Source organism: Microcebus murinus, chromosome 28 (assembly GCF_040939455.1).
Source record: "Microcebus murinus isolate Inina chromosome 28, M.murinus_Inina_mat1.0, whole genome shotgun sequence".
NCBI lineage: Eukaryota > Metazoa > Chordata > Mammalia > Primates > Cheirogaleidae > Microcebus > Microcebus murinus.
In genome coordinates, this window is record NC_134131.1 from 1735727 (window position 1) to 1748652 (window position 12926).

The 12926-nt window shown below is 62.3% G+C and overlaps 1 protein-coding gene across 1 annotated transcript; it reads left to right on the forward strand.

Moving 5' to 3' along the window:
• Positions 1-3724: 3724 nt before the first annotated feature.
• PRR7 (proline rich 7, synaptic) lies at positions 3725-12834 on the forward strand. Its single transcript, XM_012787352.3, has 3 exons — positions 3725-3884; positions 11416-12059; positions 12261-12834. The coding sequence occupies exons 2-3, from the start codon at positions 11654-11656 to the stop codon at positions 12656-12658; spliced, it is 804 nt and encodes a 267-aa protein (XP_012642806.1). The 5' UTR covers positions 3725-3884; positions 11416-11653; the 3' UTR covers positions 12659-12834.
• Positions 12835-12926: the final 92 nt, after the last annotated feature.

Below are 12926 nucleotides of genomic sequence, written 5' to 3' on the forward strand. Positions count from 1 at the left end.
AAGGGGTGAGGCCTGAGGAAAGAGGCCTGGGGTGCCCACTGGGTCCCATCTGTCTCTGTGTTGCAGAGGCAGCCCCAGCCAAGGTGGCCTGGCTGCTAGGTGTGGACTAGGAGCAGCCTGGTGAGTGAGTGGGAAGCTCGGTTGGGGACATCTGCTCCAGGGCTGTCTCACCTAGACACCAGCCATGCACCTGGCGCTGGCCTGGGACACAAGCATCAGAACCATCCCTCTGTTTTGCCCTCCAAGCATGCCGTGTGGGCAAGCAGAGGCCTAAATGCTGGTGACAACTGGGAAGAAGGCTATGGCGGCATCAGGGAGGGATCTCAAGATTAGTGGTTGAGCCAGGCCTTGAAGGGGGCCTTCACCTGGGGGAGGGACTGGGGAGAGCCTTCCGGGGACCCTCCTAGGCAGACACTTGGGGTGAGAGCTTGTTGACCACAAATCTGTCCCAGGTTTGGTAAACCCATCGCTGCTCCGTAGCCTCCCGGTGTCCCCAGCCCCTCCAAGAATACCGTGTACCTTCCATAACGTTTTGTTCCTTACCTCTGGGCTGGGCATCCAGTGCTGCAGAAGCCACATGCGCTTTGGAGTTGACAGTTCTGGGTTCAAGTCTCAGCCTGGCCACTTTTCAAGTTGGCTGTGCACAGGCCCCTGTCTGGAAAGATAGGTGTCCATCACCTCCCGGGACAGCTATAAGATTTCACTGAAGCAGCCATTTGGCCCCCTGGAACCCCCAAGGCACCATGGGACTCTCAAGTGCGGGGGGAGTGCCAAGCTGACCGGCTGTCTTAAGGGTAGCGGAAGGTGCCTAGCACCAGCTTGGCAGAAGGGGCCTTTGTGCCGGCCCAGCTCGTGTGGAGAGCTCTCTGCTTCCCATCAACTTCAGGGAAATGGGACTGGGGGCTGTGCTTGCTCATGGTCTCCCAGCTGGCCATTGCGGGGTGGGGAGGAAGCCAGGAGAAAATGGAAAAGCTGGATACTGCCCATGTGTCTGTCCTGAGGTTGGAGCCCAAGATGTGTTTGCCCCAGGCTGTGTTAGGGGGCTGAGGGTGGTGCCTATTAAGCAGTTACCAGGGCAGGTGTGCAAAGGTGGATGGGGGCCAGGTGGACATGCAGGACCCTGGGACACTCTGCCTACAGTGGAGCCAGACCTGCTGGCCAGGCTGGTCCTTGGGCTAGGGAGGCATCGGGGAACTTCTTGGCTAGGGTTAAGCCCACCTTACAGCTCTTACCCCAGTGGATCCTTGGCAAAGAAAACCAGAATGCATTTCCCAACAAGCCTTCCCTAAGCTCACCTCCTCCCAGCCCAGCTCTATGGTGGGAGCTGGGGACCCAGACAGAGAAGAGGCCCCTGCCAGCTTGGAGCTTGGTCTGGCAGGGAGGCAGGTGTGGGAACAGGGGGCCTAGTATGACTGGCACTGTGGGAGAGGGGACCCCAGTTGGTGGGGGTGGGGGCAACACCAAACAGGGTAGGCCCTTTGACCACGAAGGTGTTAAGAGTTAGTGTGCTCTAGGACAGAGGGTGTTCCCAGGAGGGGAGCACATCTGGATGGCCTCCAGTGTCTGGAGTGGCTGGGCATGGGGGCGGTTGGAAGAAAGGAGTGGCTGGAGCTTGAGGTCCATAAGACACAGCCAGCTTTTTTTCTTCCTTTTTTTTTAGTTGAGACGGGGTCTCACAATGTTGCCCAGGCAGGTCTCAAGCCACTGGGCTCAAGCGGTCCTCCCACCTCAGCCTCCCGAGAAGCTGGGATCATAGGTGTGTTCCATCACGCCTGGCTGTGGCCAGCTTTGAAAGTCATGGCACCCCAAGTTTCCTCTGGGGAACCGCCCATTCTCCATCCATGTGGTTTAAACGGGGCTGGGCTTCTGCCTACTGTGTGCACACATGCCACGCACACTCACAGCACTCGAGCCAGGTGGGAATGTTCAAGCGACAGGACTGTCCTCCGGCTAACTTAGTATTGAAAGGATGTGGGGCAGCTCTAAGGTCTTAGTTGCAGTTCCCATTCTCACCGGGTCATGACCACAAGAAGCGAGATGCTACAGCCATTTGTGTTTTTGCATCTTTGAGTCTGACTCCAAACCCAAGGAGCCGGAATGGCCAGGCTGGGGCCTTCTCCCTGTGCCTGAGGGAGAAGGGCACTCGGTTCACCAGTCCGCCTTGAGGACGGTAATTGCCCAGATGAAATCTGGGTGCTCATACACAGAAAAGGGAATAGAAACTGTGAGGCCATTCCCTTTGGCCAAATGGAAGATATATCCCCTCCCCAAGGCATGGCCACTTGGATTGGTTCACTGATGGACACTAGGCCAAAATGAGTCCAAGAAGAGTCAGTTGTAGAGTTGTGTGTTCGTTTGTTTGGTTTTTTGCTCGAACTATTGGGAAAGAACTGGGGTTCTCTTTCCTCTGGGGATGGATGGCAGGATATGAGCCTAGAGCAGTAGGGCTCATCCGTGCCACCACGTGGGGAGAACTTGCCTGAGAGTGACGCACCCACACAGGCAAAGTGGGGAGAAGCAGGCGCATGCTTGATGCTGTTGCTGGAACACCTGGAACCAACTGTGACCAAAGCTGGAATCTACCCCAGGACCTGCCAGTGAACATGAACAATCGCCCCTGAGCTCAAACCTATTTGTTTTGGGTTTTGTTTTTGAGACAGAGTCTCACTTTGTTGCCCAGGCTAGAGTGCCGTGGTGTCAGTCAGCCTAGCGCACAGCAACCTCAAACTCCTGGGCTCAAGCAATCCTCCTGCCTCAGCCTCCCAAGTAGCTGGGACTACAGGCATGCACCACCATGCCAGGCTAATTTTTTCTATATATATTAGTTGGCCAATTAATTTCTTTCTATTTGTGGTAGAGACGGGGCTCTTGCTCTTGCTCAGGCTGGTTTCGAACTCCTGACCCCAAGCAATCCACCTGCCTTGGCCTCCCAGAGGGTTAGGATTACAGGCGTGAGCCCCCGCGCCTGGCCTGTTTTGGGGTTCTGATACTTGCAACCCCAATGTCTCAGCTGATGAAAAACACCTTAAGTGCAGTACACAAATTGGACTAGAAACAGAGAATCCAGCTAAGAGGCTAATGGACAGCCCGGTGGAGAGTGGCCTCTGTAAGCCTGGACCTAAGGGTAGACGGCAGGGCCCCTCTAGGGGTCACCTCTGTTCCCTCAGGGGAGCACGCCCACGGAGGCCAGAGTTGTGGGTACAGCACTAGGTCCTCCTGCCTGTGCTGCTTCCTAGTAGACATGTGACTGATGCCTGCTGGGGACACAGTGGGAGAGGCCGTGATTTGGGAGGGAGCCACATGGGGGTGCTCGCCTGCTCCCTGCTGCAGCCCCTGCCCACTGCGTGTGTGCAGTGCCTGTCGGGATGTGGCTGGGGCCGGGACGTGCGTGTGCCCTCCAGGCTGAGCTGTGTGCAGCACGTCGGGGTTCCAGACTTAAGCTGCTTGGCTGCTGTGTGTGCACCAGGGCTGCCAACGTGTGCCCGGCCAGACGGCCTGTCGCTAAAAGCTGTGTGGCCGGGCGTGCATTTCCTGTACAGGTGCCCTCCGGTGTGAGCCCGGCGCCCTTCAGTGCCGGGTCTCGGTGCGGCAGGTGCGCGCCCCGTGCTCCCGCTCCTTCCCTCGTGGGGCAGCGTCCTCAGTGGCTGGGGGTGGGGGGCCCTCTGGTGGCAGCCGCGCGCGCGCACGCCGGGCTCGCCCCGCGCCGTGTACGCGCCCGTGCGCGCGCCCCGCGCCTCCAGCCCAGCGCTCGGAGCCGCTTTCGCTGCCGCTGTCTGCTCCCCGGGGCCGCCGCCGCCGCCGCCCCCAGGCCGGGGGCTCTGTCCGCTGGGCTCGCGCCGCTCGCCCGGGCCAGGAGGACGAGCTCGAGGAGGATGCCTGGGCCCGTGAGTACCTCGGCGGCTGCGGGCCGGGCGGGCACGGAGCGCGGGCGGAAGACGGTCCCAGGACTGAACCCTCGGCTGTGGGCGGCCCTGCGCCCTGGCCCGGGGTCGCCGGCCCGGACCCCCGCCCGGGCCGCGGGCAGCCCCTCCCCCAGCCCACACCGGAGGGAGGGAGAGCGAGGGAGCCAGAGCCGGGCGCGAGCCGCCACCACTTCGCTTGGAAACGGTTGCCACAGCAACGGGGTTGCGCTCCCCAGCAACGCGACTGCGAGGCGGCGGCGCCCCTCCCCCTCCCTCCCCCCACGGGGGGCCGCAGCTCGGGGGCACAGGGGGAGAGGGGTGCGCGGTGGGGGGAGCGTCGCCTCTCCGGCCAGTCTGGGCGTGCCCGCCTGCCTCCAGGGCACGTCGGAGGTGGGGGCGGGGGCGAGCGGCCCGTGGGCACGAGCTGGCTCCCACGTGGCTGCGGCCGTCGCAGCGGGGCTCCTGGGGTGGCTGCAAACGTGGGGGCGGCCCAGCCCCTGGGCCCGCCGCGGCAGGAGGAGCCTTGGAGATTCAGTCTGGGGTCTCCGCCGGCCATCCCACCGCGGGCACCACCCAGAGCCGCCTCCCGCCCACCCTCGACATGGCCTGACCCGCGCTGGCTGCCCGGAGGCGATGTTCCTTACCAGGGCAGAGGCAAGAAGCTCGCATCCCTCCTCCTGACGGCCAGGCACGGGCCGGCGGTGAGTCCGCTCGGCGCTCCTGGCCACCGTTCTCCGGGGAGGGGTGGGAGCAGAGTGGGCAGGAGCAGAGGAAAGGACATTGCTGACCCAGGGAAGCTGAAGCCCGGGCCACACGGGAGCGCCCCAGCCCGTCATCTGGACCACAAGTGCCCCTTTCTTGTCTGAGCACAATGCCCCAACTGTGCTGGGTGGCGTGCAGGTTGGCCGGCAGGGAGGCCAGCACCACATGGAGGTGCTCAGTCCTTCAGGGGAGCTCCTCTGGGAGGTGGATGGCCTCTGACTCAGAGGAAATGACCTCTGGCTTCCCTCCCAGCCTCCCCTCCTGCGGGCAGCGTGCTGGAGAGAGAAAGGGCCCTCCCGCCAGCTCGCCCAGCCCTGACTCAGCAGATGCCAGCCCCGCTCACAGGCTTCAGACCCAGCATGCCAGGGACCACAGCCACCCTTGGGTTTCTCATCCAAGGAGGTATCTTGGGCACCAGAGGTGACCAGTACTTGGGGCATTTGAGGCCTTGGCATGAGAAGCTCTTAGATAGGTGGGGCCCTGGAAACCAAGCCTGAGTCCCCCACAGGCAGGGCTGCCTCTGGGGTCATTCCTTTCGTTCTGTCACTGCTCCGTGAGACCTGTATTGAGCGCTCTGCATCCATTATCTCCTAACTTTTGCAACAGTTGCACAAGGTAAGTTTATCGTCCCCATTGCAGAGATAAAGGCTCTTAGGTTCAGAGAAGTGAGGTGACTCGCCCAAGGTCACACAGCCAGTAAGGGGTAGAGCTGAGTTTCTAGTGCAGGTTTCTCTGCTGGCAACGTCTGCTATGTGACATCTCTTGTGACCCAGGCAGGAAAGAACCGTAGAGCCTTCTAGAGGAACATTCTTAATCTACCTTCACATTCCTCCAGTGAGGAAATTCCCTATGTCTTTCAGGCCTTGGTACACCTTTCCTTCCTGCAAAGTCAGCTAGATTCTTGCTCCCCAGATGCTTTATAGGACTGGGCTGGCTTCCTCCCTCCTCTCCTCTCTCCCTCCCTCCATTTTCTCTCTCTGGGTGAGACCAAGCAGTGAGGGCTGCCTGAGACCCTGGGACGCCCCCAAACCCTCTAGCCCCCAGTTCATGGGCTCTGAGGCCTGATCAGCTTGCAGTCCTGGCCTCGGGAGAGAGAATTTAGCAAAGATGGGCCCATGCAGTGCTGGACCCTGTAGGTGCTCAATCTAGCTCAGAGACTGAAACCCAAATGCCTCCAGGGGCCAGGGGCCAATGGAATGACTGAGGTGGCCCAGGGAGCTGCTTGGCTCCAATCTCTTGTCACCATGTGACATATGGACTTGGTATGACCAGACTGTCCGATTTTCAAGATGAGCCAGAAATCCAGACCTAGAATCTCCTGGGTTTTAAATGTTGGCAACTAATCGGAATATTTTTAAAAATGGATTGTGAGCCAACAAAACATGTCCATGAGCTGTGTTCCACTTGAGGTTCCTGAATCTGAGACCTGCGGTCCATGGTAAAGTGACAGCAGATTTACAAGGTAGCACCATGGGCTGGTTTCCGCATCTGGGCCTCTTGGGTGTGCAAGGTGCTGGTGTTTGGTTGGTCACTTGCAGCTGGGCGGGCTGGGCTTGAAGCATTTCACATCCCTCGAGAGTTCTGCTTTCCTCGTGGCCCGGTCTTACCATCCCTGCCCTACAGGTGAAGGAACTTTGGGTCAGGTGTGGCTCTGTTAGGGCAGAAGCCGAATCTGAGCCGGGGCTGCCCCCCACAAGCGGGTGTCATCGGCTTCCCCTGTGTGTGTGGCCAACTCTCTTGCAGGGCCAGAGAGTGATTCCCACGCTGGATGCGAGGAAGGAGGCGGAGAGCCACAGGCTGAGGTTTCAGTGGGGAGCATGGTCTCAACAGGCTGTCCCGCAGGCCCCCCTCAAGAGGGCCGGAGTGTAGGAGATGCTGCCCTAAGCCCACAGGGACCCCAGTCTCTGTTGTCCTGTGGGCAGTTTCCCCAGCCCTAGGTTGCTGGCTTGGTGTCAGGGTTGGGTCACAGATGCTGCCTGGAAGCAAGGGTGTCACTCAGTGCCCTGGCCCAGGTGGAGGTGAGGTTCTGGCCAGCTCCGTGCTCGTCTGTCTGTCTGCTCTCTGACATCTGTCTTGGTGTGGGCAGAGTGTACAAGCATCACCAGCGCCTCCCCGAAATGCCCTCCCTTCCCGCCAGGACGTTAGGCTTTGCAGTTGCTGGGCTTCACAGCCACCTGGCCTTGCCCCTTGTTGGGCCTACATCCTCATCTGTAGAATGGGATGGCAACAGCCACGCCCCGCGGGTGTTGCTGAGATAACAAAGGTAGAGGCCAGTGGCAGGCCCCACACATGCAAAGTATTGAGGACAGGTTGACAGTCACCTTCCTGCTCCGGCACCCCTCCCCCGCCCAGCACACACCACACCACACTCTCCTCCCTCCCTCCTCCTGTCCTGAGTCTCTGTCCCTTCACTTGAGGACAGCCTCACGGCCAGGGCTTGGCCGCTGGACCCAGAGGCTGTGCTGGCTGGGACTTCCTCTCCCCGCCCCAGGGCCCCTGTGCAGCCATTTCTTTCCACCCAGACCTATGGGGGGTCAGCTTGCTTATAAGCCACCCTGCCAGGACAGAGGGTTGGGTGGTGACCTTCCTCTCAGTGACACTTTGGTGAATGGCTGGCATTCCTCAGGAGAGTGAACTGGACACAGACCCAGCTCTTGAGGTACTTCCTGTCCTATAGCTAGAAGACCAAGCAGGTGACTGGCTACCTCCAGTCACTCCTCCAACTAGTGGTTCTTGAGGCGCCGTCTGCCAGCTGATAAGAGAGCTGCAGCCTGTGGTGCTGGACACAGGCCAGCCCAGAACATTCTGACATCTCTGGGCCCCTCAACCCCCCCCTGGGGGTGGGGTGGCTCAGGGCTGGCCTGTCCTGGGAAGCGCCAGGTGAGGCCAAGAGGCCTTGGCAGGAGCTCACCCTGGACGCCCTGATCGAGCTCAGTGGTCCCCATGGTGTGCTCCCTGGGCCAGCACCAGCGGCATCTGCCAGGAACTTCACAGGCGCAAGCTCTTGGGCTCCCACCCCAGACCCCCTGAGCCCATTGCTAGGAGCGGGGCCCGGCACTCTGCATTCTAACAAGGGCAGGTGTGAGGGCTCTGGTCTAAACTGTGCTGCAGCGCTGGACTGAGGCGGTGGCGTGGCTCTGGAAGGCTCAGGCAGGGGAGGCCCGGGGGGAGCGGCTCAGCTGGGCAGGCACAGCACAGTGGCAAGCACGGTGATGGCGGCGTGGCCGAGACAGTGCCGGGAGGACCAAGGGTAGTGCACGGATGAGACAGTGCAGAGGGCAGGAACAACAGAAGTTGGTGGAGGGGGTGAATGGCAAGCCCTTGACTGAGATACAGGACCCAGTAGCACAGGCGTCCTCAAACTACGGCCCCCGGGCCACATGCGGGCGTTTTTGCCCGTTTGGTTTTTTACTTCAAAATAAGATATGTGCAGTGTGCATAGGAATTTGTTCATAGTTTTTTTTTTAAACTATAGTCCGGCCCTCCAACGGTCTGAGGGACAGTGAACTGGCCCCCTGTTTAAAAAGTTTGAGGACCCCTGCAGTAGCAGATCTCTGGGCTCTAAGGTGGAGGTGCTGGGGTTCTTTGTGCAGAGGGCCAATGTGGCAGGTGTCTGCCACCAAGCCCTCGAGTAAGATCTGTGTGCCGTTGGGTGTCCTTTAATCTCTTTGAGCCGAGTGTTCTCATCTGTCAAGCGGAAAGAATGCCAACCTGCTTCCTAGGGTGACTGTGAGAACTGTCTGTAAAGTGTCCAGCCCCAGGCAGGGAGCGCCCTGGCAGCACAGGGCGTCTGCGTCAGGGTCCCCACTCAGAAGCCACTGTCACCAGGGCGAGTGCTTGTTGGGCATCTCTGAGCTCCTTGTTTGGATCAGCTCAGTCCTCACCGATGAGGAAACTGAGGCAACACAGAGGTTAAGAACCTCTCCCCAGGGTCTTGCTTTTGTCCCCCTGCCGTGTTCCCAGTTAGTTTGTGGCCTAAGAAAACCATACAGAGCGATACACTTCAAAAACCGCTACAAATAAATCAAGATGGAATCCTAAAAAATGCTCAAGTAACCTGCAAGAAAGTAAGAGAGGTGGAGGAAACAGAAATTGGGTAATAAAATGGCAGGTGTAAGTCCGTCTGAAGGGCAGGCTGTTGCACACACTAAGCAGAGCGGGCAAGAGGCAGGTGCCTACTGGCTGGAGACTCTGGAGAGGGGCGGGCAGGGCCGGCGGCCGAGGGTGGTGGCCACGGCCAGGGCAGGAGCTCGCAAGGAGCAGGGAGGTGGCCCGGCTCTTTCGGCTGCTTTGAGAAGTTTGGCCTGGTCAGGTGCAGCATTTGGAAAGGTCTGGGTGTGAATCTCACGCGTTGAGCATTCATGGTGGATTCTGTGAGACTGCTGAGCAACCAGGAGGGAGATTCAGACAGGACTGCAGCCCTGGGCCTGCTGTAGCGACACAGACGAGTGTCTTGCATCGACCTCCACCTACGCCAGCCGAGCACCAGAGCCAGACTGGGGGCGGCCAGAGGTCCAGCTCAGCTGCAAGATCTTAAGCAAGAGACTTCCTCTCTCTGGCCCAAAGTTGCCTAGTCTGTAGAATGCACCAATGATCCCTGGCTGCTGGCTTAGGGGGGACAGTGGCACCCAGTGGATCTTGGGGGTGGCCTGCCCTGGTCTGGCCTAACGCCCAGCCTGAGCTGGGCACCCTCAGCGTATGTATGCGGGTCCCTATCCTTTGTCTCACCTGGAGCTGCCATTCCATCTCCCCTTCACCCCAGAGCCCTGTCCCACCCCTGAGCTGTTCCACCAAGAGCTGATGGCCAGGCCTGCCAGGCCTGGCTGGGAAGGAACAGGAATGCACGTTCCGGCTGCTAGCCGGCCGTCCTGCCCAGCCAGCGCCGAGTCCTCATGTACTGAATGCTCACGAACACCAGGCTTTTCATTTACATCCCCTTTGTCACATAGGAGGAAAGTGTTTTGACACAGAGTTTGGATTCAGACTCAGGCTAAATCCTAGCTCCTCCACAGATTAGCTGTGTGACCTGGGACGAGTCATTTCCCTCTCTGAGCCTGTCTCATCTGTCAAATGGGCATGACCATCAGTGACAAGATGGTGTTGATGACGGGACCCCTGCACAGAAAGGGACTAGAACGAGGCAGATATTTCTAACTCAGCTAAACCCCATCGCCTTTAGCCCCAGAAGTGCCATTTCTGACCCAGAGCTCTTCCCACTCTGCAGACCAGGGGGACCTCTGGTTAGTGCCGGTTTCCTCAGAGCAGTCCTGATGGCTGGGGAAAAGGAGAATAACAGATTTAATTAACTCTCAGTGACTGGCAGCATCGTGTTTTTATCTGGGCTCCGTCGCCATGGCAGCCTCATGGCAGGGTTGTGGAGGGGGCGGGCAGAGCTATTGTTCCTGCCATTGTCTGTTCTGGAACGGCAGGCCCAGGAGAAAGGGACTGGCACGGGCACCAAGTGGCACATGGCTGAAGGCAGCTGTGGAGTCAGACAGGAGCCATCTGGGGAGAAGTGTGGGGTGGCCCATGGCCCGGCTTCCCCCCAACTTGGGGCTCAGACTCACTGTGGCCCTCAAAGCAGAGTGTGTGCTGCGCCTTGGGCATACCTGGGGTAGGAGGGTCCACGGGGCTCCCCGAACAGGCCCACAAAGTAGCCCAGGCAGGTGCACGCCCCCACCCCACTCAGGCTAGGGTTTTGTGGCCAGGCCTGGGTTCAAATTATGGCTCTGCCACCTGCCATTCTATACAGCCAATTGCTCCCCCAGTTCCTCATAGGGGAAAGTAGGAATCGTTACAGTTACCCCAAAGGGTTGTGTGCTAGAGGCCCTGGGTGTGAGGCCTGCAGGGAGGCTCGTTTGTGTTGTGTGGGGCTGGTAGCAGTTGCCTGCTGCCCGTCACTCCGGAGCCAGGGCAGCCTCCTACATTCCTCTTAGGGTGCCAGCTTCCCCTCAGCCCAGCTGTGGGGAGGAGGAGGGACTAGAGCTGCCCATCTGGACTGAGTGCAGGACCAGGCTTCCGAGGCTCGTCTAGATTTCCTCCCTGCTGCAGAGGGAGAGGAAGCCGGGCCTGGAGCTAGAGCGGCAGAGCCAAGCGGGGCCGCGCACGGGTAGGCGGCAGGGAGGCGCAGTTGGAGCAGGCCCACGCCCGGCGCCCAAGCGCGGACAGAGGCAGGGCCCGTGGCCCGCACCAGCAGTCGGAGCCAGCGGCCCGAGCACCCTGGGAGAGCGCGGTGCAGCGCAGGCTGCATGTTCCATGCCTTGGGCAGCAGGGACCGCCGGGCGCGTGCACAGGGCGCCGGGCGGGCTGCTTGCGGGCTTCCAGGAGGTGCACCACCGTTTCCCCTCCGCCAAGCGACCGCGCCAAGACTCCCCTTCAGCGCCCCGGTGCCTATGAGCCTCTGAAATCTTTTGGGCCCTGGGTACCTGGTGGCCGGGGGCTGCGGGTGGCGAACCAGTCGTGCGGGCTCGGAGCCCGAGCCCGGCCTTCGCGCGCCCCCTGCTGGCCCGCCTCGGGTCCCCTCGGCACCAGGGCTCGGCGGCGGCCGCCGGGTCTCAGATCCGGGGAAACCCTATCTGGGGAACCTCGCGGCGTGACGTCACCCTCCTCGGTGACGTCACCATGCCCCCGGGGAGCGCGGGGGTTCCCTCGGAGGAGGCTTCCCCGGGCCTGCGCAGGGCTCGGGCGGGGCACGGGCCGGGAAGGCGTCCCGGGCCGCGGCGCGCCTTCACTGCGCATTGTCTGCCCGCAGGTCCCGCGCGGCCCCGGGTGAGGCACGCCCGCGCGCCCGCCGGCGCCATGGGAAGGAGCGGGCCCCGCGGCTGTGCCCCGCCGGCGCGCGCACCACGTGAGCCCAGCCGCGGGCAGCCCCCGGCCGCAGGTCCCCGAGCGACGCCGGCGGCACCTGGGAGCGTGGCGCGGGCCCGGGGCCGCGCGGAGGAGCCCAGCGTCCAGTGAGGCGGCCGAGGACCCGCCGCCGCGCCGCCGCCATGGTGATGTCCCAGGGCACCTACACGTTCCTCACGTGCTTCGCCGGCTTCTGGCTCATCTGGGGGCTCATCGTCCTGCTGTGCTGCTTCTGCAGCTTCCTGCGCCGCCGCCTCAAACGGCGCCAGGAGGAGCGCCTGCGCGAGCAGAACCTGCGCGCCCTGGAGCTGGAGCCCCTCGACCTGGAGGGCAGCCTGGCCGGGAGCCCCCCGGGCCTGGCGCCGCCGCCGCCGCCGCACCGCAGCCGCCTGGAGGCGCCGGCGCACGCGCACCCGCACGTGCACGTGCACCCGCTGCTGCACCACGGGCCCGCGCAGCCGCACGCGCACGCGCACCACCACGCGCTCCCGCACCCGCCGCCGCCGCACCTCTCCGTGCCGCCGCGGCCCTGGAGCTACCCGCGCCAAAGTGAGTTGGGGCCGGGCGAGGGGCGGCCGGGCGGGCTGCCGGGGCGGCGGGGCCTGGCGGGGCCTGGCGGGGGCCTGGCGGGGGCGGGCTCGCCGCGCGCCTCCCGCAGAGCCGAGGAGGAGGAGGAGGAGGCCGGGGCCTTCGCGGGGGCGGGGGCCGGCGGCCTCACCCCCCCCCCCCGGGCCGCTTCCCGTCCCACAGCGGAGTCGGACATGTCCAAGCCGCCGTGTTACGAGGAGGCGGTGCTGATGGCCGAGCCGCCGCCGCCCTACAGCGAGGTGCTCACGGACACGCGCGGCCTCTACCGCAAGATCGTCACGCCGTTTCTGAGCCGCCGCGACAGCGCCGAGAAGCAGGAGCAGCCGCCGCCCAGCTACAAGCCGCTCTTCCTGGACCGGGGCTACACCTCGGCGCTGCACCTGCCCAGCGCCCCGCGGCCCGCGCCGCCCTGCCCCGCCCTGTGTCTGCAGGCCGAGCGCGCCCGCCGCGTCTTCCCCAGCTGGACCGACTCGGAGCTCGGCAGCCGCGAGCCCCTGGAGCACGGAGCTTGGCGCCTGCCGGTCTCCATCCCCTTGTTCGGGAGGACTACAGCCGTATAGAGGGGCGCCCGGCGCCCGGGCCCCGCCGGCGCACTCCTGGCCTGACTGCGGGGCTTTTTAAATGCTTCCCTTGGACTGCGGGGAGGGGCGGGGGGAGGGAGGGATTTCTTACCCCGTTTGTTACATTTTGAGGATAATAAAGGTGTGTGATCTGGTTTGGTACAAGCGGAGGGGGCACCCACTGCTTGCGCCCAGGGTTCTGGTGGCCAGACACGCTGGGTCCTTGGCAGGTAGGAGCGTGAGCGCGTCACGAGCCAGCCCGAAGGGA

Excerpts from the sequence above, each read along its gene's own strand:
- PRR7 (XM_012787352.3), top strand. The coding sequence starts at position 11,654 with ATGGTGATGTCCCAGGGCACCTACACGTTCCTCACGTGCTTCGCCGGC. Across the intron at positions 12,060-12,260 it reads CTGGAGCTACCCGCGCCAAA|CGGAGTCGGACATGTCCAAG; the intron begins GTGAGTTGGGGC and ends CCCGTCCCACAG.